Raw genomic sequence first — 27,120 nt, 5'->3', positions numbered from 1 at the left:
AAACAGAAACTAAGCCCTGCTGTGGCGCCAGGGATGAAGATGCTGCGACCTGGCGTGCTTTGGCGTCTACGCCCTCGGTTTGGGGGCCCGGCGGTCCCCGCTGGAAGCTGTGGTCGCAGGGAGGTGGCTTCCGGTGTCCCTCCTTCGGGCACCACCTCGCCCAGAGCAGTCAACATCTTCGACCGGGAATTAAAGAGAAAGCAGAAGAACTGGGCAGCCCGGCAGCCTGAGCCCATGAAATTTGACTACCTGAAGGAGGAGGTGAGACTGCGGGTCGGGGCAAAGGGAGGCACGGTGCCGGGCTGGGCGGACCGCTCCAGCCGGCTGTGTGACCTTGAGAAGAATCTGGGCCTTTCTGTTAACCTGTGCATGGCAGTCATTCATTCGCTTGGCAAGTACGGCTTCTGCTTGAGTTCCAGCGCAAAGCAAGACCCCGGTTCCCCGCCCCAGCCCCCCGCCTTTGCAGGATAGCATTAAGGAGAGAGCACGAGAAACACATAGACAAGGAATGTACTTTCAGCTAAGTTAAGGTGAAGAAAAAGTGAAACGGTGGTATTGTTGACTAGGATGGTCAAGACTGGCTGGCTGCTATGGCGAAAAGTGCGAGAAATGAGTCGGGCTGAGATGGGATAGGACGAGTCTCCAGGGAAAAGGAACACATAAGTACAGAACTCCTGAGGCAGAAAAAGGACCTGTAGGGGCCCTTCATTAAGTACCTCTTTCTGTTCAAAGCACCCAGATTACAGCCTGACTGATGCCTTGAGACTGCAGAACGAGAATATATTCAGTAAAGTATGTGAAAATTATTTTTGAGATAAGTAAAAGGTAGTGCCATTTGGAATGATGTACAAAGGCTGATCAGGGAAAAAGACTTCAGTGACCCTAATCCCTTACCCATCATCCTCTCAAAAAAACAATCAAACAAACAAAACAAAAAATAAAATAAACCAGCTATATTGTGAACTTTCAAATAGTAATCACAGATCTAGAATGTTTTTAAGAGGCTGAGTGAAATGGTGGACTTCAAGCCAGCTGTCACTAGCCCAGTGAAGGGTGGCCCTTACCATACAACTTCTTTTATATTGTGCTTGGGAGCTGGTCAGCTACACTTTTCCAGAGTTGGTGTTTACTAATTTGCAAAAGTTACTAAGAGAAAAAAAATGAAGCTGTTAATGTAGATTAAAAGTTGTTAATGTAGATTGGGTGAGTATGGTGACACATGTCTGTGATCCTGGCATTCAGGAGGCTGAATGAAGCTGGGGGATTAGAGTGTTATGAGTTCAAAGCCAGCCTGTGGGTACCCTTTCTCAGACAAAACAAACAAAAACATAGTTAATTCACTTAGATGTTACACAGAGTTTGCACTAAGTTTTTATTAAGTGATTTATAGTCTTTATAGCCAGATGGATAGTTTTTATTTTATTGTATCTTATGCCAATGTACTAATATATCAATTGTATTTGCCTTAGTTGGGGTTTCTATTGCTTTGATAAAAGAGCGATCAAAAGCAACTTGAGAAAGAAAGGGTTTATTTTATCTTTCAACTCCCAAGATATACTTCATTTCTGAGGGAAGTCAGTCAGGCTAGGAACCTGGAGGCAGGAACTGAAGCAAAAGGCCTAGAGGAATGCTGTTTTCCGCCCTGCTCCTCATGGCTTGCTCAGCCTGCTTTCTTATACCATCCAGGGCCACATCCCCCAGGGGTGGCATCATCCATAATGACCTGGATCTTCCCACATCAACCATGAAAATGCCCTACAGACTAGCCTGCAGGCTAATCTTACTTATGGAAACATTTTCTCAATTAAGATTCCTTCTTCCTTGCCTGAGGTGGTGGCACACACCTTTAATCCCAGTACTCAGGTAGCAGAGGCAGGCTGATTTCTGTGCATTACAGGCCAGCCAGGTCTACAAAGCAAGTTCCAGGACAGCCAGAGCTGTTACACAGAGAAACCCTGTCTCGAAAAACAAACACAAACAAAAAACAAACAAACAAAACAAAACAAAAAAACAAATAATTCCCTCTTCCAAAAGTCTGAATTTGTGTTGAGTTGACAAAAACCAATTCAGAACAATGTTTCTTTTCTTTTTATTCTTGTATTACACAGAATACAAGGCCACGTATGTATACCTACTTTTTAAGATTGATTAGAGTGGATTTTTGTTTTGCTTGTTTTGAGGCAAGATCTCACTGTAGTCCTGATTGTCCTGAAATTCACTGTAATATATTCCAGTCTGGCCTCAACTCAAGAGATCCACCTGCCTTAGCCTCCCTGTGTTTATGTTGTTTTTGAGACAATGATCTTTATAATATGTACTACCTTGGAACTCAATGTATCACTATGGATTCCAGACTGGTCCCAGACTTGTGGCCTTCTGAATACTAGGACTATAGACATAAGCTGCCATACCCAGCAGATAGTTTAATCTTGACCTTATTAAATTCATTCTAAAGTAATGTGTTTCAGTTTGTTTTCAGGGATTTTTTTTTATGTTTTATAGTATTTTATCCATATTCACTATTTATAAAGAAATACAGTGGGAAAATAGAAAATGGGATATAAAGTACTTAGCATTTTGAAACAAGTTGAGTAGTAGGAAAAATCAGTGTTACTCCTCTGTCACATCTACTTCATGTATTTAACCAATTGATTCTTGAAATCTTTCAGGTTGGAAGTCAGATTGCAGACCGTGTGTATGACATAGCCAGGTAGGCAAGATGAAGTCTTTTTCTCCCTCTCTTCCCTCTCCTTGTCTTTCTGTCTCTTTGTCTGTCTGTCTCTCTTTCCCAAAACAGAGTCTCGCTCTAACTCTTAAGCCTTGCCTTGAACTGAGCTTAGACAGTCCTCTTGAGCATCTGGGAATATAGACATGCTCCACCACTCCTGGTGAACAACAAAATCTGCCATTGAGCGGAGAATTGAAATTAAACAATGAGAACCTGATACGTGGAATAGTCAACTCTGAGAAATTTATTGCCAGGATTGGTGGTTTAAATCACTCCAAACATCTTTCTTTTTTAGATTTTTGAGATAGGGTCTCACTGTAGCCCAGGGTGGCTTCCAGTTCACACAGCCTCGTGCCTTAGCCTCCTGAGTGTGGAATTATAAGCATGTACAGCCATATCCGGCTATTCTCTTTCTTGTGTGGGAAAGCAAATGACATCTCCTTCATTGTTCTATTGTTTCCTTTTTTTTTTTTTTTTTTTAATAGTATGGAGGTAAAACTTTCACTTTTCATTTTGGAGTTTGCAAACTATGCCCTAGCTCTGAGGATAATAAAACCAAGTCCATGAAGATTCTTGTGATTATGACTAAAAGGATAATTTCAACATTAAATTTTGGAATTAAATTATTTAAAATACTAGTAAATGTCCTTGTGTTGACACTCTATTATTAGAGTACTTAGGCCTGGATTTGTAGCTACTTGTACTTAGCATGCACAAACCTACAGTTTCCATCCCTTGTATCATAAGGAGAAACAAATAACCACAGAGTAGGTTGTATTGTCAGTGCTCTGTTTTATTATTTTAAAAATTACGCTGATTTTTAAATATAATTTGAGAGATGAGGCCTGTTTAGTAATATTAAACAGTGAAATAATTCATTTTTCTTAAACATTTATACTGTGCTAAATATTCCATACATAGTAAAAGCAATAATCGTTCTTGTTTTCCATAATCTTTGCTTTTGATGATGTGTGCAGCTGTGTATATAACATACCATGTGCGTGCAGGTGCTCACAGAGGCTAGAAGAGTGCACCTAATGTGGGCATTGGGAACTGGTTCTGGATCCTCTGAAAAAACAGCAAGTGCTCTTAATCATGGAGCGCTCTCCCTCCCTCCCTCTCTCTCTCTTTCTCCCTCTCTCCCTGGCCCCCAACCCAGTTCTGGTAGCGATTCTTAAGAAAAATTAAACTGCAGTTCTTCTTGTTCTTTCTTCTGTTTGTAGAAACCCATGGCTTACAGTTGATGTGTGTCCCAATTTAGAGGAGCTAGTCTAATATGGAGGTTTACTCTTCTGGCTCTGGGTTCAGATCGACTGAATTCAAGTGATGATTGTTGCTTACTTGTTGAGTTGGGATCTGGAAGATAGATCAGTATTTAAGAGGACAGGTTGCACTTCCAGAATACTTGAATTCTGTTCTCAGTACTTACATAGAGGCTCACAACTTTAGTTCCAAGGGATCTAATGCCCACTTTTGGTTTCCATGGGCACCAGGCATATACATGGTGCACATACATTGCAATCCGAACATTCACATGTATAAAATAAGAATTAAAAGATACATATTTAAAGAAAAAGAAGATATTTGAGTTTACTTAGCACTGGGCACTTGGAACTTACTGTACTCCTATGTTTTCAGTAATTCTTGGAGTTTTTAGAGGGGCATGTTTTAACTTGTTTTTTTCCCTGTGGTGCTGGAGATTGTACTGAGGGCCTTGCACATGCTAAGCAAGCACTCTACCACTGAGCTGTATCCCCAGCCCAAGTTTAAAAATGCTTTATGACATTTCACATGGAAAGTAGAACACATTTATTTTATTTTATTTTGGTTTTTCGAGACAGGGTTTCACTTTATTGCTTTGGAGATTGTCCTAGAACTTGCTCTGTAGACCAAGATGGCCTCGAATTCAGAGATCTGCCTGTCCCTGCCTCCTGAGTTCTGGGACTAAAGGTGTAGAACTCATTTCTATAAGTATTTTCCTGCTTCAAAGCATTTGAGAAGTAAAGATAATCATCAGTTCACTGCTAAGTAATGCCACTTTTTCCATGTTAATTTACATTTAGCTTGTTTTCAGTCTTTGTTTGATTGAACTCTGATACCTTTGCTGAGTGTGTTCTTCATATTCATGTCTAAACCTTTTTGTTTGTTTGTGCTGGTAGAGTTTGAACTCACACATACTAGGTGCTGTACTGATTGATGACCTACATCCCCTGCCTAAGGCTGGGTCTTCATGGTTCAGTATTAGGGTCTGTGATTTAGTGACTAGATCAAACATACTTGCTCTATGCATTATATCTTCTGTTAGATACAACTGGTATTGCAAGGCTCCTGAAAGGTGTAGTTACTAAACTGTGTTTACTTAAGAAAATTAGTTCTTGATTATTTTATGGACTGTATTGCAAAGTTTAGCTTCTTTATTTTTTTCAGAGATTTTCCCCTTGCACTGGACGTGGGATGTGGAAGAGGCTACATAGCCCAACATTTGAATAAGGTATTTTATACACTGGCTTACTCAACTTTGGAAAATAAAATTGACCAACTGTGTGTGCGCGCCCATGCACAAGCATGCCTGGAACCTTTGAGTGTGTGGGGACATGTGTGCTCATGCACACAGAAGTCAGAGCACAGGTGCCATTCCTCAGGTGCTCTCCTCAGGTGCCATCCATCTTTGTGTCTTCTTGAAACAGGGTCTCTTGTAGGCCTACTGTTGTTCTTTGCTGCAGCTGTGGGTGATGAAACACAATCCACCAAATTCAACAAACCCACATGGAGTTTATTGGGAAAGGCAGCAAAGGGAGGGATAGTTGTTAACCGATCGGGAACAAAAATGGAAAGAAGAGAGAAGAGGCAGGAGGCGCTTGCTTATAAAGGGAACGGGAATGGTTTAGAATGAGTCTCAGCAGTTGGGGCCATTGAAACTGGGGTCACGGAGTTGACATTGGCCCACTCCACACAGCCCCAGTTCCACATGGTTTCTGCAGGTGGCAGGAGAGACTGGACCTGATTTGAGCATTTGAAACCCTAAAGCCCACCCCTGATGACACACTTCCTCCAACAAAGCCATACTTACTCCAACAAGGGCTGTACTTCCTAATCCCTAAGTGGAGCTATTCCCTTATGACCAAGCATTCATATCTGTGAACATACAGGAGCCATTCTTACTCAAATCACTGCAAACTCTAAATACATTCATTCATTTGTGAGTAAGACACTGTGCTACACACAGAGATTAAAATGGGGTTTAAAAAAAATTTGTCCTGTTTTTTATTATGTGTAGGTGAGAATGTTGGCATGTGCACCCTTGTGCAGGTGCCCACAGGGATGAGAGGCATTAGTTCCCTTGGGGTTGGAGTTACAGATGGTTGTGAATCACCTGACATGGGTGGCAAATGAACTTGACTCCTCTGAAAGAGCAGAAGATGCTCTTAACTTCTGAGCCATATTGCAGCCCCTGGGATTTCTTAAGTAAAATCTTTATTGATAAAACATATATTTGGGCTGAGTTGCAGGGGAATTGTGAGACTCCCCAAACACTACTATTGGCAATAACAAATGCTATAGGAAGTAAAACATTTATTGAAGTACAATGAGAGTTAATGAGATTTCAAGTCCTGGAATTAAAGGTGTGTGCCACTACTGCCTGGCCTCTATGGTTAACTACTTGCTAGCTCTGCACTCTGGTCTCCAGGCAAGCTTTCTTTGTTAGAGAACAAACAAGATATCACCGCATGTGAGAGCTAATTGTTAGCTCTTCCCCAACTTTGTTCAATAACATTGCATTGTTATCAGCTATAGCAGAAATAGTCACATCTTGGAAATTGACTGCATCGAGTAGTGTGAATAGCAAGTACCTCAATCAGAGTAGCTATGCCATGGAAATCAGTAAGCAGTTCAGCTAACAGTGCTCTCTTTCTCCTCTTTACTGCCTAAAAAATATTGGTAAGATATACACTTGCTAAGCTGTGAGCAGAAGAAAGTGAATGTGTTGTGAACTGAAAGGTAGCAGTTTCTCTAACAGAAGAGGGAAGCCACAATAGAAATCATTTCCTGGAAACCTCAGTGGTGCTGTGGATATAGAGAGAGACGACCAGAACCTACTTAATGAGAACAGACTGCTGTGCTCATGCTTAGACCATGAGCCACCTCTAGAGGGCGATTCAGTGAGCAGTGACAGATGCCAAGAATTGTGGACCTGAATTAGAGTAGAGTCCTGAATTATAAGCAAAAAACTTATCAACTATATGTTTATAATACACAAGTAAAACTAGATAAAATCAAAAAGGGCTCAGGTAATAGTTTTCCCAAGATTGGGAAGCTGGTGAGAAAATGAGACCAGCAGATACAGATTAAAGATCAGGGGAGGTAAGATTGGAGGGAGCAGGATCCTGGAGAAAAGAGCAACGTGGGAAAGTTCAATGTGGGGCAGAGGTAGTTCAAACCCTTTTACTCTTGAAAAGAAGAGAGGATCATTGAAACAAGGGAAGTGAGCCCCTTAGTTTCTGTGAAGTGTGTTTTCTTGCGTTCTCTTAATAAACTTTTTGAGTGGAAACTGAAAGCAGGAATCTGTTCTAAGTCCTTTTATCACAAGAGTATGGAGACTAGCTTGCATAATATTAAAGTAGAGTAGGATGTGTTCTCTATTTTGTTAAATAAGTTAAATGTATTAATATAATTAGTTCCATGTGTTTAAAACTGTGCTAATCATTATGTCTTCTGAACTTGCATATCATACTGGAATTGTTCAGAAAATGACATTACAAAACTGAAAATTATAATTTCAACCTTAGAAGTTTCAGTAATTGCTGTGCTTTGATTATCCCATTGCAGGAGACTGTGGGAAAGATTTTCCAAACAGACATTGCAGAACATGCTTTGGTAGGTAGCTTTTTAATAATACTCTTTGTTTTCTGACCTCCTGGTATAATTTTTAGTTCTTTATTTCTTTCACAATGTAATGTAAGTGTAATTGTTATATATACACATGAAGAAGATTCAGACAATACAGGGTATGCAGTAAGAAAAGAGATTCCTAATCTTCCTACACAGAGATAGCTGTTGGTAACATTTGGCCTCCTATCTTTATAAACATGAACTACCTTCATTTCCCAAGGTCATGTGAACAATATTACATTAACATACCCCCCATTTTATGGAATGTTATTCTGTTCTCTTTGAATACTATTTATGTGCGTGCCATTTTTAAAATGACCACATAGCCTGCCAATATGTGAGCATCACATAGTAGATTTAACTGAGCAGCTTCTGGAAGCCTGCTGCAGTTCTGGATTCTCAGTAGCCACCTGTGCTGTTAAAATAGTAAAGTAATTGTGTGTGTTTGGTTTATTTACTTTTTCCTGGAGTTAAATTCTTTGTATAATTTATTTATTTTTCATGTTCAGTATATATCTCCAGATTCTCCTAGAAACATGATGAGGGTTTTTACATGAAAGTGCTTTTTTCTTTTTTTTCTTTGGCAACCCTGGTTCAGCCCCTTTTGTTTTTGTTTATCTGATAAATAAAAAAAATTAATTGCCTTTTTTACTTTTTCTATCTGTGATTACTGGTTCAGTGAAATAGCTGTGGATCAATAGCTTAATTATTGGATTTTGGCCATTTGTCAGTCAGCCAGTATCTTTCTGTCTCTCTTGTCTCTGTCTTTCTCTGTCTCTTTGTCTCGCTGTGTGGGTGTGGGTGTGTTTCTTTTTCAAAACTGTTTTTAGTTTGGGTGTATGAATGTTTTGCCTGGTTGTATGTGTGTGTACCATGTGCCTGAGGAAACCATAAAAGGGGCATTAAGTTCCTTGAAACTGGAGTTTCAAGGCTGTAAGCCTCTCCAGATGCTGGGAATTTAAAACCTGGGTCCTCTGCAAAGAGCACAAAGTGCTCTTAACTCCTGAGCCATTTCTCCAGCCCCTTGTTGGTATTTCTTTTATTTTTTCCCTCCCTTCCACCCTTCCTACCTTCCTTCCTTTCTTCCTTTGTTCCTCCCTCCTTCCTCCCTCTCACCCTTTCTCCCCCTCCCTACTTCCTCCCTTTTCCCCTCCCCCTCCCTCCTTTCTTCCTCCCTCGCCTTTTCCCCCTCCCTCCTTCCTTCCTATTTACAGGTTCCACCTTTTTAGTCATGTTTGTATAGGTTTTTAAAAGATTGTAAGAGTATAAAAGTTGTTCACCCAGATTTACATCTAGTGCTTTGTGGCTTCATTTGTTGCACTGAAATGTTCAGTAGCCAATGTTTTAGTGTGGGTGGTATTTACATTTTTTGAAGCAGGTAGGTGCTATTTAAGATTCTGGACTGCCTTTTGTGTGCCACATCTTGTGTTTTATTTTATGCTAGAAACTTCTGAATGAATATAACATTAACAGTGTTGAACAGTGATTGTGTTAGTAATTGAAACTCTATACAAATATGTTGAACTTTTGTTTTTTACCATTAGAAAAATTCCTTACAAACATATATTCCTACCGTGAATGTGTTAGCCGATGAAGAATTCCTTCCCTTCCGAGAAAACACATTTGATCTGGTGGTTAGCAGCTTAAGGTTAGTAATTCATTTGTTTTTTTAGAAACTATGTCACTGAGGCTGGAGAGACACCTTGGTTGGTAAAGTGCTTGCTGCATAAGCATGAAGACGTAAGTTTGATTCACAAAACCCGCATAAAAGACAGGCATGGTGGCATATGCTCCCAGCTCTAGAGAGGCACGCTAACAGGAAGATCCCTGGGTCTTCCTGGCCAGCAACAGCTCAGTCTTACTTGATGAGTTCCAGAGATGCTATTTAAAAAAACAGTATGGTTGGAACCTGATAAACAAACATGAGGTTAGCCCCTGACCTCTACGTGCACACATGTGTAGGCATGTATGCATGTGTATACACATAAACACACATATGTATGTGTGTATATATGTTACAAATAGGTGTAGTTTATGTTGTAACATTTTACTCTTAGGATAGCAATGGATAATGGGTTAATATATCCCCCCCCCCCCATTAAACCTAAGATAGCACTTTGTTTTTGAGCTATATTCTTCACTGTGATAGAGTAAGTTCTTTTTAGTTACAAACTGCTTATCTTAGTTTATAAACTAAGATTCTTCTGTTTAACAATTATAGATTCAGGACACCTTAGTGGAAATATGATGTAGTGTCTTAAGTTTCTTTTTATTCCCAAGTTTCTACATGCAGCTTGCTAAAGCTCTTTTGCTGTCACACATGACAGAATAAATAGGGTCAGCAAGAAAACATGAGATTTAAAGGTTTCTTGTGTGATAGTTTAGAAAGTTTTGTTGTTTTGATTTCCATCATCTTAAAAGACGTTGGATGTACTATCTATTAAAATCAGAAAAATCCAAACACAACACCAACTGCTGGCAAGGAAGTCAAGCAGCAGGAACTCTTATTACTCATTGCTGGTGGGAATGCAAAATGATATAGGCACTTTGAAAGACTGTTTGATCATTTCCTGAAAACTTGAACATACTTTGTTAGGTTCCAGCATTTATATTCCTTGGTATATAGCCAAAGAAGTGAAAGCTTATATCCATGCAAAATCATGAACATGAACAATACATTACTCTTTAAAACTTTCTTAGATGTATTTTTTATTTTATGTGAGTATTTTAAATGTGTGTGTGTGTGTATATACATGTATTACACATACACATATATAATGTATATTTTATATATGTATATATACTATATGTGTACTACATGCATGCCTGGTCCCATGGAGGCCAGAAGCGGATGCAGAGTTTTCTGGAACTGGAGCTACAGATGGTTGGTGAGCTATCATTTGGGTGTTAAATACTGAACCAGGTCTTCTGCAAGAGCAATAAATGCTTTTAATTACTGCAACTGTGTTATTAATTGCTAAAACTTGGAAGCAACAAAGATGTTGTCTTAGTCAGAATTACTGTTGTTGTGTTAAAAAACCATGACCAAAGCAACTTGGGAAGGAAAGGGTTTATTTCAGTTTCCATTAGGTATAAAGTTCATTATCAAAATACAGTGCAGGACTCAAGCTGGCCAGGTACCCAGAGGTAGGAGTTGATGCAGAGGTCATGGAGGAGTGCTGCTTCCTGGCTTGTCCCACTGCCTTGTTCAGTCTGCTTCCTTATAGAACCCAGGAACAACTGCCCAGGGGTGGCGCCACCCACCGTGTGCTGGGCACTCTCCCATTGATTACTAATTAAGAAAATGCCCTACAAACTTGACTTCAGCCCAATCTTATTATCTGCAGCCATTTTCTTAATTGAGTTTCTCCTCTCAGACAATTTTAGCTTGTGTCATCCAGCACAGATGCCCTTCAGCACTAAGTGGTTGAATTGTGGTACATTGAGACAATGGAATTATTTAGCACTAAAAAGAAGTAAGCTGTTAAAACATGAACAGAATGCAGGTAATTTAAAGACATGTTACCAAATGAAAGATTGTTCAGAAAGCTGTGTATGTCAGTTCCAACTGTATGACATTCTGGAAAAAGTAAAAGTATGGAGACAGTAAAAAGATTAGAGTTGTAGAAGTGTAGAGAACAATTTAATTTCAGATTTCAAAGTTTAATACTTTTTTTGTGGTGTAGCCTAGTGATAATTATACTTTTTAAGTTTAAACCACTATGTGTTTCTATTTTAGTTTGCACTGGGTGAATGACCTTCCTAGAGCACTTGAACAGGTGAGAAAGCTTATGTTGGCCCAGTTCTATGTTAGTTTATTATCACAAATGTTTCTGTTTTCACTGTTTGTAAGTGTGACAGAAAATTTACAATGTTCTGTGGACTGGGTATATACTTGGTACTCTCTTTGACTTACAGATACATTAGGTGACATTTCTTGAGAACTTTAACAATATTTGGTTGTAGAGATGTTTATATTAATGAAAGATTTAATTACTGTGTAAAACAGTATTCTTATCACAAAGCATATTCATTTGCTTGTTTTTGTTTTTTTGTTTTTGAGACAGGGTTTTTCTATGCAGCCCTGACTATCCCAGAACTCACTTTGTAGGCCAGGCTAGCCTTGAACTCAGAAATCCACCTTCCTCTGCCTCCTGAGTGCTGGGATTAAAGGTATGCACCACCGCTGACCAACTACAAAGCATATTGTATGTTAAAATTCCTTCTCTCCCTTTATTGCTTGTGAACTTTTTCTACATGGGAATTTATATTTGTATCTGTCCTTTGTATTACTCTCAGCAAATGTTAGATAAATGCTTGTAGATTGGTGTTTATCAGTGATCAGAGAATGGTGGGTAGATGATGGTGTGTGGCCCAGTAGGGGTGTTCCAGTAGAACAGTTGAAGGAAGCATGCAGCGCCATGTGAGAACTGACCTAAACCAGGCCAAAACTCATGAGCTGTCACTTATACTGCATTTCTTTAGCCAAAATAAATCCCAGGCAGCAGGTTCAGCCCAGATTCAAGGAGTAGGAAATAAATTCCATCTGTTAGTGGGACATCTTAAAAACTTAACTTTTCAGAGGTCAGAAACAGGAAGAATTATAATTTTGGTGAGCTATCATTCTTGAAATGTTTTTTTCTTGTATTTTGTTCCTGTAAAAAGTAACTTGTATTATATAAAATTTGAAAACACACATCATCTTATAGATACCAGTGCCATTAATGATTATATTGTCTGTCTTTATATTTTACTATACAACATTACCACACAGCACGATGTTTTTTACTTTTTCTTATTTATTTGGCAAAATAAAATTGGTAGTCGTAAAATATTAATTTGGATACACTTATTGTTTTGATGTTTCTGTCTGTAAAATTTGAATGGTTTTGTTATATTTATTACAGATTCATTATGTCTTAAAACCAGATGGGGTGTTTGTCGGTGCGATGTTTGGAGGTGACACGCTCTATGAACTTCGGTGTTCATTACAGTTGGCAGAAACAGAAAGGGAAGGAGGATTTTCCCCACACATTTCTCCTTTCACTGCTGTGAATGACCTAGGACATCTGCTTGGGAGAGCTGGCTTTAATACCCTGACTGTGGTGAGTATCAGGAGAACCAAGTAACCCACTAATTCCGTTGCTTGGGGGAACTTTCCTTGCTCTTTCTTTTTATCTTTTTGGTGGAAGGTGGATTTTACCATTTTAGTGTGCATAATCACAACCTGACTGAAATGTCAGGAATATAAACTCTTTAGTATTTAGATTCCAGGATAAGTAGCTTAAAAAAAAAAAAAAAAAGCACCAAAGTATATGAAGAGATTTCTCTTTAAATAACATGTATTTATTTTGTGAAGGAAGAACATGTACCATGGTCAGGGGACAGCTTTTGGGAGTCAATTTTCTCCTACTGTGGGCTTCAGTCATCTTGCCAACTCCTTTGAGGAAGACTTTTAGATAATACTACTCCATTAGAATCTTCAAATCCAAGTTAGGTATAACATGACATAAGACAACTACAAATGTGATAATGGGTATCCATTACAGGGGCATTTGTGGTACTGTCCCTACCACCAACTCTGAATTCAAGCAGATACACATGACTCATTCTTAGTTGAGGCAGAAGAACATCCTCTATTTTATTCAGGGTGGAGAGTTTCACAGAGAGAATCAACAAGCAGGACGTGTAGAAGAAACACAGATTCTGTGCAGACTGTGGCAATAGGGCACTGGATGTAGCTTTACTTTGGAGAGGCATTTTTTGAGGCTGGGTCTCATACCCCAGGCTCCTTCAGCCTCCACCCCAGTGGTCACAGGCACACACCTGGCTTCTGTGGCTGTAACTTGACTCCCTATTGTACCTCTGTACCACTTAAGGGGACTTAGGAGAGGTACTTCAGTTCTCTCAGCATTTCTTAAAAATATATAAATGGCCAAAGGGCATGAGGGTCCCTGGCTATTGCTAGGAAATGCCTGCTTTTCTCTTTCCCTTTCCTTCTACTTCTAGAACTTTCCAAGAATAAATTTCCAGAAGAGAGCCATCTCCCTTTCTAATCACAGTCGCTATACAGGACTCATTACTCTCTTCAGATGAGTTGAGTTAGATCTTCATGACTTCCAAACTCTTCTGACATTGACATAGAAACACGCAATTTGATTGGCAGTGATTGGGATTTCTTGATAAGAAAGCCTCCACCTGTATAGTTAGAGACAATAGGCTTACAGTTAAGATTTGAGTTAATGTGTTGTGAAAGCATTTCATAAAATCAACCAATCAAAAATTACATCATTTCCCGTGTGCTGGTAGAAAGCAAGTGGGGTAAACTGCCAGAACATCTAATCTTAAAAAAAAAAAAAAAAAAAAAGCCCCCAGTGGGGAATGAACGGGAAGAAGCACCGAGTATGTAAGGCTTTGTCAAGATATGAAGACATCTCTGAGATGCCTTGCTTGTGTTCAGGTTGACTTCTATAAACTTTTAAATTGTCTAAGTCAATAAAAAGTGGTTTTGAGATGTTAAATATCTGAAAATTGGAAAGCATAGCTTCTTGTTGAAGAACCAACTGATCAGAATTACTGATATAAGAAGTTATGCATTATATTATATTTTAAAGATAATTTAAAGTATATAAATAATTCACAAGTAATTTTTATTATAAATTGAAAACTACAGATAAGCTGAAAAATCTATTATTTTTAATCCCTCAATCCCTCAAATCTTAGCTCTCTTCTGTGGACAGCATTTCTCAATTTAATCTTTGATGTTCAAAATTTCAGACTTTGGTTTAATCCCAGCACTTGGGAGGCAAAGGCTGGTGGATCTCTGAGTTCAAGGCCAGCCTGATCTAGAGTGGAATTCCAGGATAGCCAGGTCTATACAGAGAAACCCTATCTTGAAAAAAAGAAGGAAGGAAGGGAGAAAGAAAGGAAGGAAGGCTTGTTAACTTACTAGAACTTTGTATTAGAACTTATCTTTTAAGACTAGAAATAATATATACAACTTGTTAATATGAATTCTCTATATTTTTTATATAAAAACGAACCATGTTGTGCTGAGAATATAGCTTAGTGAAGAGTTCTTACTTAGATTCCATCTCCAGCACCACTAGCCAGTAAGAGTAAAAATGAAGTAAAAGCTTAAGCCAGCTGTGGTGGTGAGTATGTGTTATCCCAGCACTTGGCAGGCAAAGGCAGGGGTCATGAGGTCATACTAGGTTGGAGAACCATGTTTCCAAAAAGCAGTGTCACACTGTGGGGTTTTATAAATTGCCTTTGTGTGTGCTTTAGTAAAAGAGGTTTAGATTCTCATGTCTGCTCATTGGCAGAACCCTTATCTAGCCAGTGTGAGGCTCTGAATCCAATTCCTGCACTATTATGAACAATGATCTCTATCTTTCCCTCTCTCTCTTTTTTTATTTCTCTCACACACACTCTCTCACACACACATATACACACTCTCTCTGTCTCTCACACGCGCATGTGCGCATATACACACACACACACCCACCGACCCATGTATATTTAAAGTACTAGGAAGGAATAATGAAATGTATGTATAGGGAGAAGGGATAGAACAAGGTTGGAAGTATAAAGAATTCTCTTCCTGACATCTGATACTTCATCCCTCTACCCAAGACAGGAACTTGAAGCAACAGTCATGCAGAAAGAGAATAAATGCATGGATTCTTATTACTCAGCTAGTGGTTCCCAGTTTTTAAATGTTCTTAGAACTTTTTCCAGTTTTCTTCAATCCATATGCAGTCCCAGGAATAGTTCTGCCCCAGTGGGACAGATCTTCCCATATCAAGACAGTCCCCACAGGCAAACCTGACCTAGACAATCACTCATTGATAATTCTCTTCCCTATGATTCTCCACTGTGTCAAGGTGACAGGTCTTTTCTTTGCAGTGTGATACTTAATGTGTCTTCTATCAAAGCACAGTATGTTAAATGGATGTTTAGAGTTGGGAGATTGAATAGGTGCTGGCTTTGTCCACTCCTTGCCTGACTTGGTCTTGTAGTAGCAAGAATGGCACACCCCTTTGGGGGAATCTTACAAAAAACAAGAAGCCGCACATGGTGGCAAAGGCCTTTAATTTCGGCAGAGGCAGAGGTAGCTAGATCATTGAGTTTGAGGCCAGCTTAGTCTATATAGTAAATTCCAGAACCATCTAGTCTAGTAAGACCCTGTCTCAATAAATAAATAAAATAAAAGTGATTTAATTTTGTTTTCAAAGGAGAAACTGGCATCAGTTGTTAGAGTTTTAGGATTATAACATTTGTGAAGAATATTAAAAACAAGACAATTCTTGGTGAAGATAGAGCTCACTAGTAGACACTTGCCTTATATAAGGCTCTGATCAGGGAAATTCCCTGCCTACTGTGAGAGTGTGGTCTGGGAGTAATAGCTACTTTCCAAAGCTGGAATTTTATTTTTTTGTTTGTTATTGTCACATGAATATTATGTTTTTCTTTTTAAAAATAGGATACTGATGAAATTCAAGTTAACTATCCTGGAATGTTTGAATTGATGGAAGATTTAAAAGGTAAGGCATTGACAGCATACTCTATGTCATCAGAGATCAGGGTAAGCACTAGGGATTCATTCCTGTATAGAAAGCACACTACTGTCTTAGAGCATATGTTATAAAATAGAGGAGGTAGACCCCAGGCAGATGTCACAGGGAAGAGTTCAATTGGAATTATGGTTAGCGCTATGAAATTGAGGCTTGTATCACTATGATTGCTTCTGGAATAATATGGGAGGAATTTGTTGAAGGGTACATATGTGGTTAAAATACTTTAGTGACTTCCAGTAGCAACATTCATTTATCTCAGATTTAAGCATGCACACACACATATTTAAAAACATTACAAACCTTAGATAGTTTCATGTGTCTAGGATTGACGATTTAGTTGAGAATAGATCCTGGTCTAGGAGATGAAAGAAGTTTTGTTTGAGAAGATGGCATTTGAGCCATGTTCTAAAAAAGTAAAGATGAGTTAACCAGATGAAAAGGTGAGAGAAGTGTGTCTCAGGCACAAAGAATAGCATATTCAAAAGCCTTTTACAAGAGGACATGGCTGGAACTGGAAAATGGGCACGTGGCAGAGGACAGTGAGATGGAGAGTTGAATGATGGGATTGATGGCAAGTGAGAATCAGATCCGTCATAAAACTCTGAAGTCCTGGATTACTTAACTTTTGCTTTTATGACTGAATACCTGACAGAAACAACTTAAGGGAAAAGTTGATGTTGGCTTAGGATTCAGGGTATATAGTCTGTCATAGCAGAGAAGGCATTCTGACAGTTAGCCAGGGTGATAGAGCCAGCCTATAATCCTCAAGGCTTAGCGCCCCATTTACTCACTTCCTTTAGCTAGTCCTCCCCTCTTCCATAGTCTTTCAAAATGGTCAGAATGGTGCCACCAGCTGGGGACTGAGATTTCAAACACATAGGCCTGTTGGTGGCGGCGGCGGTGGTGGTGGTTCATGTTTTCCTTTCCCTGGGTTTGCTCGCTAGCACCTAAAATATATTGATAATTTGACTTCCCAAATTCTTGAAATTTGGGCTGGGTCTGGTTGAGACTGTGTCCCATGGTTTGGCCCCAGACTGGCCTTGAACTCAAAGCTATCTTGCTTCAGCTTTTTACATATATGTTTGCTGTCTCCTGCTCAAAATTAGGGAAGGCCCTTATCATCATTTGAGATCCAGAGCTTTAGCTTGGCTTTGAAATCTGTACCAGGCTTGTCTATTAGACCTTCAAAAGTCTGCAATTGCTTCTTTTTTCAAGGTTCATTCTTATGTCCCTGATACATATCACACCTGCAAAGTGATCCAATTATCAATGGAGAGAGCTCCTGATTTGTCTCTACTCATGGTCATGTCATACCCACCTCTAGGCCAAATTCCTTGGTTGGCTTCATTAGACAAGGGATCAGTTTTTCTTTTTCATTTTTGTGTTCCCAACCTGATGCAGTGGCCTGTGTGATTGGTGAATGCAGTCTTACATATTTTGATTACTTGCATGTCTTTGTTGATTATCCTCTAACCCCTTTAGTAATTTGAGTCTCTCACATCACCACAGATTTTCATTAAATAATTACTCAATTAAAAGAAAAAGATCATCCTTATCATGCATTTTAATTGGGAGGAAGTCAGAACATCATTAATATTTTAAAAAAAATTAATATTTATTTATTTTACATGTATGTGTGTTCTGTGATGTTTTTTGCTCTTTTGTCTTTTTGAGGGGCCCACCACCCACCTTCCAAATAATTCATACATAGAGACTTGTTATTACTTCTGAATGCCCAGCCTTGGCTTGGCTTGTTTCTAGCTTGCTTTTCTCTTAAATTAATCCATCTACCTTTTCCTTTTGGGCTTTCATCTTTCTTCTGTGTATCTTACCTTCCTGTGTGGCCAGCCTCTGATACCCTCCTCTCCTTCTCTTTCTCCTTCTTTTCTCGTTTCTCCTCTGTTTATCCTTTTTGCCTGCCAGCCCCGAATATCTTTGTTCCTGTGTCACTATTGGCCAGCTGTTCAGCTCTTTATTAGGCCATCAAGTGTTTTAGACTGGCAGAGAATCACAGCTTCACAGAGTTAAACATATGCAGCACCAACAAAAGTAACACAACTTAAAATAATATTCTACCACATATGTGTGTTTTGCCTGCGTGTATGTTTGTGTGCCGAGTGTGCTTGGTCCCAGAGGAGGCTAGAAGAGGAAGTTGGGTTCCCTGAATTTAAGCATATAGATGAGGTTGCTGGGAGTCAAACCCTGATCCTCTCCAAAAGCAACAAATATTCTAAAGCACCATGTGTCTTTCTAGTCTAAGATTCATATTTTCAAGAGTTGATTAGTAAAGGAAGCGTCCTGTGTTTAAAGTTTGCTGAGAGATGGTACTATTTTGGATTTGGGTGACTATATTTTAGATATTTAGGAGAGAAATTTGGCAGTTTTTGGCAGATCAGATGTGGCCTTTCTGAAATAAGCCTTTAGTGAATGTGATTATCTACATGCCTTTGCTGATGAGCTTCTTACCACCTGTAGTAACTTGAGTCTAGGGGATGGGGAGGCATATCTATGTATTCATAGAAGGCAAGAGAGTAGTCCCAGTAGATAACAGGTGTTTGTTTGATAGCAGGAAGTTCCCGGCTCATGGAGCTGTTTTCCTTGTTACAGAGGAAGTAATACTATGTAGAGGTATAAAGCTTGAGAATTACATAGAAACACTGAAATAGCCATTGGAGAGAAAAGTATATTGACTAGGGAAAAGTTACAGAGTTTGAAGGGTTCATTTACAGTCAGAGTTAGCAACTGTGGTTGGCAACAAACAGCGAGGTAGTTGGGTTAGTTTGGATTGGGATTTTGCAATTTTCCTGACAAACCCAGAAGTGGAAGGTAACTCCACAAATACAATTGAAAGAGTGACCTGGAAGAAAAAGGAAGTAGAAGGTCAAAGTGAGCTGGGAAGTTGGGTGAAATTTACTGTAACTAGGCCTTCTCAAATAAGTCTGAAAATAGTTATGGCTGACGTACTTAATCATGCTGAAAGGGCAGGATGATGAAGTCAGAAAATGAGGTGCTTGGTGAAGGATTTGAAGGTAAGTCAGTTTATAAGTGGTAACTCCTTCTGGGACATATCTCACATATGAGGCAGAGGTGGAGTGACAAAGCTCATTGGATATGAGGTAGAGAGAATGGAACTTGATTGACACTAACATTGAAAGCCCTTCTACAGGAAACTGAGCCAGGTGCCAGACTTTGCAAAGGAGGGAATTGACTAGCCGATAATCTGCCAGCAGGCAGGAGCAGAAGAAGGTTATGGCTAAGTGGAACACGCCTCTACAGAGTGAGGGTGTATAACAGGTGGAGGAAATAATGGCCAGGAAGACACTCTGAGGAACAACAGTGACACAGATCCTACCTTCCAACTTAGAATAATGGGACTTAGAAGTAATAAATAAATACATTCCATCAAGAGATTCTCAACTGTAGTTCTTGCCATTTGCTCTTGTTATGTCACTGACAATAGGTCTTAAGTTTGTATGTTCTTAATTTTCCTTTTCCTAGAGCATACTTGATGTTTACTGTCTTTTTATATAGTTTTGTATCAAGCCTAAATCTTTTCTTTAGACTAAAAGGGGAATTATAGTGAGATACATACCCTACCCATAGCTTTTACACTGACCATGCCCATTGGGGCGTGAAGACAGGTGCCGGCATGACCTGGGGGAACTAGGTCTGGGGTCCTGGACCCCAGCTCACTCTCTTACTTCCTGGTTGGAGACAGAGAGCGTCCAGAGACATCCTTGGGATGGGAACCTGCAGCGGTCATCTGTTTCTGGTGTAACTGATTTCTCCCCGAATAAATACCCATCAGCCTTTTCCCAGATTCTTATTTGCTATGCTTTATCTGGTGTCAGAAGTTCTCCTTTGTGAACTCCTCCCTCCCTCCCCTTTTTCCCTCCTCTCCTTCCGTCCCTCTTTCCCTCCCTCCCTCCCTCCCTCCCTCCCTCTCCATTGCTCTCTCTCACACATACACATTTCATTAATAGCATAGACAATTTTGATGACTGGAGGACTTAAAGTTGGAGTCTATGAAATACAACTGTACTTACCGAAGGAAGCTTTCATCTGGCTCTAAAAGTTGTAATATGTTTTGGAATAGAGCAATTTATAAAATTGCTTACCTATTCTTTTATTTGTAGATTTATGTTTTTTACAAACACTGTTGCACTTGCTGTTTTAGTAGCTCTTTTGGTAACTGTGTTGCCCCTGTGTTAAGTGAGAAATATTATGGCTAAAGAGAACACTTGAATCTGAGTGGAAGAAACAGGTGATAAACCCTTGTCTCCTGCTCTGGCTTCTTAACTCACTCCTGTTGCTTTTTGTACTTGCCTGTTAGTGACAGGGTTCTGGCCTGTTTGCTTCTGTTACTTGCCTGTTTCTCACAAGGCCCATTTCACATGCTTAGCACTCTTCTGAGTGTAGAGTTACACCGTCATATTAACATAAGGAAATACACATTACCAAAAACTTTACCATTGTGGTCCCTTTTCATCATGAAATATAGGATTGGTAGGCTATAGATGTATACTAAAGAAGATTTTGTTAGTAAAATGCAAACACCATTTTTTGAACACTTTCCCAAGTATTAAATACACTGATAGAATCATGGAGCTCTTTTATTTAAAAACTTGGGACATGGTAATGAACTTATTATTTCTCATTTAAGCTCCAATGATAATTCTTCAAATAGAGTGTTTATTTTGTGCTGGTCTATAGTAAATTCTATACTCATTTCAAGAGAGAAAATAGAAAGACACAAGAAACCTATCAGACACAGTAACCTATCAGAAAAGGTTACTGTCCACTGATTTAAAAAAAAAAACAAAAAACAAAAAAAAAAAACAGTAATTACTCTGCAGTTCTCTGAGGCTTTTAAATTTATTTATTTATTTATTTATTTATTTATTTATTTACTTTTCATGTGTGGATGCCCCCATGGCTGTGTGTTTCTAGGGATAAAAAAAAAAAAAAACCTTAGCCTTGTTTAAGTAAAGAAAGTGCTCTACTACTGAGCTATATGTCCAGCCTCTTATTTTTGAGACGGTCTGACTACCCTTGATCTTGCTTTGGATCATAAGTTGACCCCACACTCACTGTCTTCCTGCCTCTATCTCCCGAGTGCTGAAGCTTTAAGTATATACCATTGTATCTGGTTTAGATTTTCTAATACCTTGATTTTAAAGGTGAACATAAAGGTATTACCTTGTCTGTAGTCATTCTAAACCTAGAATTAGCTGCTTGAATCCACATACTATAAACTAAATACAGATGTAGCCTTAAAACAATGAAATTAACCTTTTCTGTTAAATGCCATAACTTTTATGCTATAGCTACTTATATTTTTTAAAAATATTTTTATTATTTCTTTGATAATTTCATACAATATATTTTGATTATATTCACTCTCCCTGAACTCTTTTAAGATCCACCCATCATCCCTTCACACCCAGTTTTGCGTCCTGCCCTCCCTACCCCTTCATCAAGGCCAGTTTGTACTACTTGGATCTGTGACTTGGATTGTGGTTGACTTATCAGTGGCTACACTTAGAGAAATTCTTCCTCCCCCAGCAGCTAACAGTGGCTAATGGCTTCTCAGGTAGGGATGGAACATTGTATCCAGTTCCGCTCTCTATGCTAGGACTTGATTTTGCTGGGGCTTGCCAGGTCTTCTGTGTGCTGCCACACTGATTCAAATGTGCAGCTTCCCTGCTATGTCCAAAAGACAACTGTTTCTTCTTGTCATCCACCACCTGGCTCTTACATTCTTTCTGCCTCCTCTTCCTCGGTGGTCCCTGGAGTCTTTGGAGAAGGGGGTTTGGTATATGTGTTCCATTTAGAACTGAACATTCTACAGTGTCTAATTCTCTGCACCATGGCCAATTGTGGGTCTATGTGTTATCTGCTGCTATGTGTTATCTGCTGCAGCAGGAAGCTTCTCTGATGAGGGTTGAGAGATGCCTTCATCTAAAAGGGAGGTCTGGAAGAGGTCCTAACCCTTACCCTTTAGAGAAATATCTCTACTGTGGGGCCTTTTTTTTTTTTTCTTTTTTAAAACAAAAGTCACATGTCTTTGATTTTTTTTTTTAATCTGTGGATGGATTATGAAGATATGTGTAATATGAAGATAATGTGTAAAAATGCTATTTGAGAAACTAGACAAAAATATTAACTGCTAGGTTTTATATTTATTCACTTACTATTGAGCATTTGCTGTGTGCCAACTCCTCAGCTGGTGGTAGAGATACATAGTTTCTGATCTCAAGTTACTAATATTGTAGAGAAAGCTGAACCTAAGCTAAAGTGAGTTGTCCAGGAAGATTAGGGAAATTTTGGAGGGGTGGCACAGAGAATGGTGTGTATAAGATCATGGGCAAGGAATTAAAGGTTGTGTATATCCTAACCTTATGTTGGGGGAACTAAGGTAATAATATTGCATAAGTGTGTAGAACCGTTTGGTGGTAGGGAATGATAGAGGCTCAGAAGTTTCTAGATTTCTTCAGATGAGTCTTATAGTTTGTCTTGAGAATTTTCCACAGAAATGCTTATAAGGCATGGTTTATAGGAAGGTAAGACTGGAACTAGCATGATCAGCCTGTCTTGATATATGAAGAAACTTAGGAACAGACAGGTAAGGAATTGTCTAACTTGGAGTTAGCAGATGCATACATCTGAATTCACTCATATACTGAAGTTTCAGCTGTTTTTACTCAGTGGGAAAAGTCCGAGGGTCATGCGAGTTGGAGTGCTTGGGTGCTTGCAGGAGCTCAGTTGTGCCAACTGGAAGGTGCTATCTCCCCAGCTGGCTTTTGTATCCTACATCTACGTTGTGTTTGTTTTTTGAATAGTTGAGGTGTGTCTCATTTTAGCTGCCATTATTATTAATTTACAGAAAAAGTCCAGAATATTGAACTAATTTTACAAACAAGTTGCATTACCAGCTGATGAATACATGAGAAATTGTCAAGGCTTTCACAGTGGTTTTAAGGTAAGTTCAGTTTTGTTTTTTTTTTAAAGGCAATACTCTTTATTGTTCCAGTAATAACATATTAAAGTTTGTTTTTAATAAGCCGTTGAACTTAACCTTAAAAACACTGTGAGAAATCCTAGCCTTTTGACCAAGATCATACTTGAAAAGACTGAGAATCTTTTTTTTTTATTTAATTTTATATAACAAAGTCCAATTAAATGAAAACAAACATTTATACACAATATTTGGGAATTTGGGCGTCGTTCTTTCCAAACTACTTCCTGCTGGTAAGGGGCGCTGTCTTGGGGGGATTCGAAGAAGATTCAGATATCCTGGCTGTAGTCTGTAGGGCTGTTTTGTCCAACTGTTTTGAATGTAGGATTAGCTTGTACTCTGTTTCAGGCGGTCTGGCGTGATCAAACCACATTAAGACTGAGAATCTTAAACAATTTCTCACTAGCTGGTTTTATCCCAAGCTTAGGTTGAGTCTGCTGTCTTAGATACCTTTGCTAGGTGGTCATCACTAAAGCTTCCTAAGAGTGTACTGTAAGATATTCCATTTTGAAGATGAAAAACTGGGCTTAAGATAGACTGAATCATTCTTGTCCTAGGTTATACAAAGCTTTGGTCCCAGAGTCCAGGTTCTTTTCAGTACTTCACAAGGAAAGGGAGCAGTAAGGTGGTGCTTGTCCCTAAGGAAGAGTGAACTCCTGAGCCAATGGAGTTGCTGTTGATGCTGTGTAAAGTATATAAGTGAGCTGGGTCAGACCCACAGGGATGGCATGTGCCTAATGATCTTATTAATAATGTGCAAACAATGATTGTTTGGACAGCACTTTAAAATGTCTAGTGCTGCAATTGTGTTGTGTATATATTCACTACATATGTAAGGAAGCCAGGGCAGTGGAAAGTTGAGCAGAAACTAAAGTACTGTCTTCATCGTTGGTAATAGAGTATTACAGTGTGAACCCTAGTTTATTCTGGTCACTGTGTGATTGATATTCACTATGTGGGAGAATATTTTAAGATAGATATATAGTGGCTCTAAAATATTTTTTAAGATTTATTTTTATTTTATGTATATGTGTGTGCCTCTGAGCACATGTCACACATGTGTGGATATACAAGTCAGAAGAGGACAGTGGATCCTCTGAAACTATAGTTACTGAAAGTAATGTAGATGATGGGAATTAAACTTAGGTCCTTTGGAAGAGCAGTATGTGCTCTTAACCAATGAGCCATCTCTCTAGCTTTAATTTTTTTTGTTTTGATTTGAGGTTGTTTGTGTACTTGAAAAAGGGTTTCACATAGCTGAGGATCACCCTCTGATCACAATCCTCCTTCCTAAGTGCTAGGATTGTAAGTGTGTATTTACAATTTATAATTTATACCTAGCCACATTTTTATTTACTTACTGCTTTGTAGCTATTGGTAACCTTTATGAATGGGAACCATTGAAGTCACAAAATACAGGACATTGGGTTTATTAGAATCAGTTTCATTACGTACGGAAGGAGTATTTTCAAAAGCCAGAAGAGGGTGTCATATCCAAGGAGTTGGAGTTACAGGCTGTTGTGTGCTATCAGATGTGTTTTGGGAACCAAACTACAGTCCTTAGCAAAAGCAGTGTATGCATTTGAACCATCTCTTCAGCCTCCTTGTGGACCGATCTTAAATGACCATTGAAATAAAAATTACAATTTTATTAAAGTAAAACGTTTAAAAAAACTATTGAAGAAAATGATTAAATCATTTCTTGATTAGTGTTAAAAGTAAGTAGTAGACAATTGTTCATGTAATTTTTTTTGAAACAGAATTTCTCTGTGAAGCCCTGGCTGTCCTGGCACTAGCTCTGTAGACCAGCTGGCCTCAAAATCACAGAGGTCCATCTGCCTCTGCCTCCGAGTGCCATGCTTAAAGGCATATACTACCACTGTCCAGCATGTAGTAAATTTTAATATTATGAATAATTATAACATTTTTTAATTCCTTTATTTTGTAGAATGATCATATATTTAGCCTTTCTAAATAACTTTATATTTAAATACTTACATAACGGTAATTTGATATTACATTAATTTATCTTTATTTTGCAGTTCTGGGACTTGAACCCAGGCCTCTGTGTATGTGAGTCCATTATGACTATGTGTTCAACCTCCATATATGTACACATATGGTTGCCACAGGTCATTGTCAGTATCTTCTTCTGTTGCTCTCTAGCTTTTTCTCTCTCTGTACCTGGTGCTCACTGATTTGCTAGACTAGCTGCCGGAAGGATTCCTTTGTCTCTCATTCTAGAACTAGGATCGCAGGCAGGTGCTATCACACCTGTTTTTTTTTTTTTTTTTTTTTTTTTGTTTTTTGTTTTTGTTTTTTGGTATTTTCAAGATAGGGCTTTTCTGTGAAACAGTCCTGGCTGTCCTGGAGCTCTCTGTAGACAGGCTGGCCTCAAACTCATAGAGGTCCTCCTGCTTCTGCCTCTGCCTCCAGAGTGCTGGGATAAAGGCATGCCACCTCTGCCTGGCACACCTGGCTTTTTATGGGGGTGCTGGAGATCATGGTTATACACTTTACCCATTTAATTCACATCCACAGACTCTTGAACACATACTGTACAACCTACTTATCTCTAACTCTATGGTAACAATTGTCAATTAACAGCCTCTTACTGTTAACTAGAGAAAGAGTTTGAAATTTTAAAGTAAGGCAAGAAGTCTGAAGATTAATTTTAAAGTTCTAAGAAGTGCCTCTGTGGGGAATGCATATAGATTTTACATCTAATGTTAGTAAAATATCACAAAATTTGAAGCCATAGCTTTGGTCATATCTGATGAGTCTTATATGCTCCTTAGAAGGAGGGAGGCATTGCCCCAGCCATCATAGCTAGAAGGGATGTAAGATGTAGCTTTCTTTGGAAGGTACTTGTTAGTGCTTGCAGCCCATCTGGAGTCTAGGTGGCTTTTGCTCCACTGACTTACTATAGACTCTGGCTGTTGTGGGAAGAAGCACCCTGGGGCTTCCCTCCTGAGAATGTCTTACCTGATTTGACAGTGAAGAGGCTTCAAGCCATTTTGCAGCCTTGCTATAATCTAAAGGCAGATGAGACTGAGGATAGGAATGCTGTTGGAAAAGCTGTATCATGTCTTTATACTGAGTTGCCAGGGTATTTGCACTATTTTCTCAAACTGTAGTCTATTTTTAGGTATGGGTGAGAGCAACTGTTCTTGGAACAGAAAACTTCTGCTGCACCGAGACACGATGCTGGCAGCTGCAGCGGTTTACAGAGGTGAGCAACCCACTCTTTTCTACCTGTACTCTCTGAGGGGTTTGTGCTCTGACTCCACAGTGTTCTTTCCTTCTTGTAAGGTATTGTCAGCCTTTGTCCTTTTTCCTCTCAACACACAGATCCTTTGTATCTTTGTATCTCTTCCCAACAGCTCTTGTTTCCATGTCAGCTTCTTTCTGACTTCTTGTGTGAGGCATTCATTCATTCTCAGTCCTGCAGCTATCCTAGTACCCATTTCTCTTTGAAGTAGGTGATTGCTATTGAGTGGATACTTTTTCTCATCTAATTGTTTCCAGAATTTGACTATGTGTGTCTTTTTAGAAATGTACAGAAATGAGGATGGTTCGATACCTGCCACATACCAGATCTATCACATGATAGGATGGAAATACCATGACTCTCAGGTAACACTATTAAGGCATCACTTTTCTTAGAGGGTTTGTGTTTCTGTTTGTTTTCCATTGTTGATTGACTTAGGGTATATTTTATTATGCATAACATGATTGAGGCTACTCTGGGCTGAGCTTATCTATAGCTAATATCTTTCATTTTTATTGTTTTCAGGCAAGGCCAGCTGAAAGAGGTTCTGCAACTGTGTCATTTGGAGACCTCGCAAAACTGAGTGATGTCATGCCACAGGGAAAGAAACAATAAATATTTTATTCAATTGTAA

General features: G+C 39.0%; 1 protein-coding gene across 1 annotated transcript; it reads left to right on the top strand.

Moving 5' to 3' along the window:
* The first annotated feature begins 39 nt into the window (after nt 1–39).
* On the top strand, nt 40–27,120 carry Ndufaf5 (NADH:ubiquinone oxidoreductase complex assembly factor 5). The gene is made up of 11 exons (XM_051183279.1): nt 40–261; nt 2,670–2,710; nt 5,156–5,219; nt 7,556–7,603; nt 9,163–9,266; nt 11,358–11,397; nt 12,526–12,723; nt 16,104–16,164; nt 26,364–26,447; nt 26,769–26,851; nt 27,012–27,120. The coding sequence occupies exons 1-11, from the start codon at nt 40–42 to the stop codon at nt 27,099–27,101; spliced, it is 1,035 nt and encodes a 344-aa protein (XP_051039236.1). The 3' UTR covers nt 27,102–27,120.

The sequence above is a fragment of the Phodopus roborovskii genome, unplaced genomic scaffold, assembly GCF_943737965.1.
Source record: "Phodopus roborovskii unplaced genomic scaffold, PHOROB, whole genome shotgun sequence".
Taxonomy (NCBI): Eukaryota; Metazoa; Chordata; class Mammalia; order Rodentia; family Cricetidae; genus Phodopus; species Phodopus roborovskii.
Note: the sequence above shows the minus strand (reverse complement) of the source record. Positions and strands in the feature narration are given on the sequence as shown.

Coding starts and splice junctions, on each gene's coding strand:
- Ndufaf5 (XM_051183279.1), top strand. CDS start 40: ATGCTGCGACCTGGCGTGCTTTGGCGTCTACGCCCTCGGTTTGGGGGC. Junction 5,220..7,555: donor TAGCCCAACATTTGAATAAG/GTATTTTATACA, acceptor ATCCCATTGCAG/GAGACTGTGGGAAAGATTTT. Junction 11,398..12,525: donor TTCCTAGAGCACTTGAACAG/GTGAGAAAGCTT, acceptor TATTTATTACAG/ATTCATTATGTCTTAAAACC.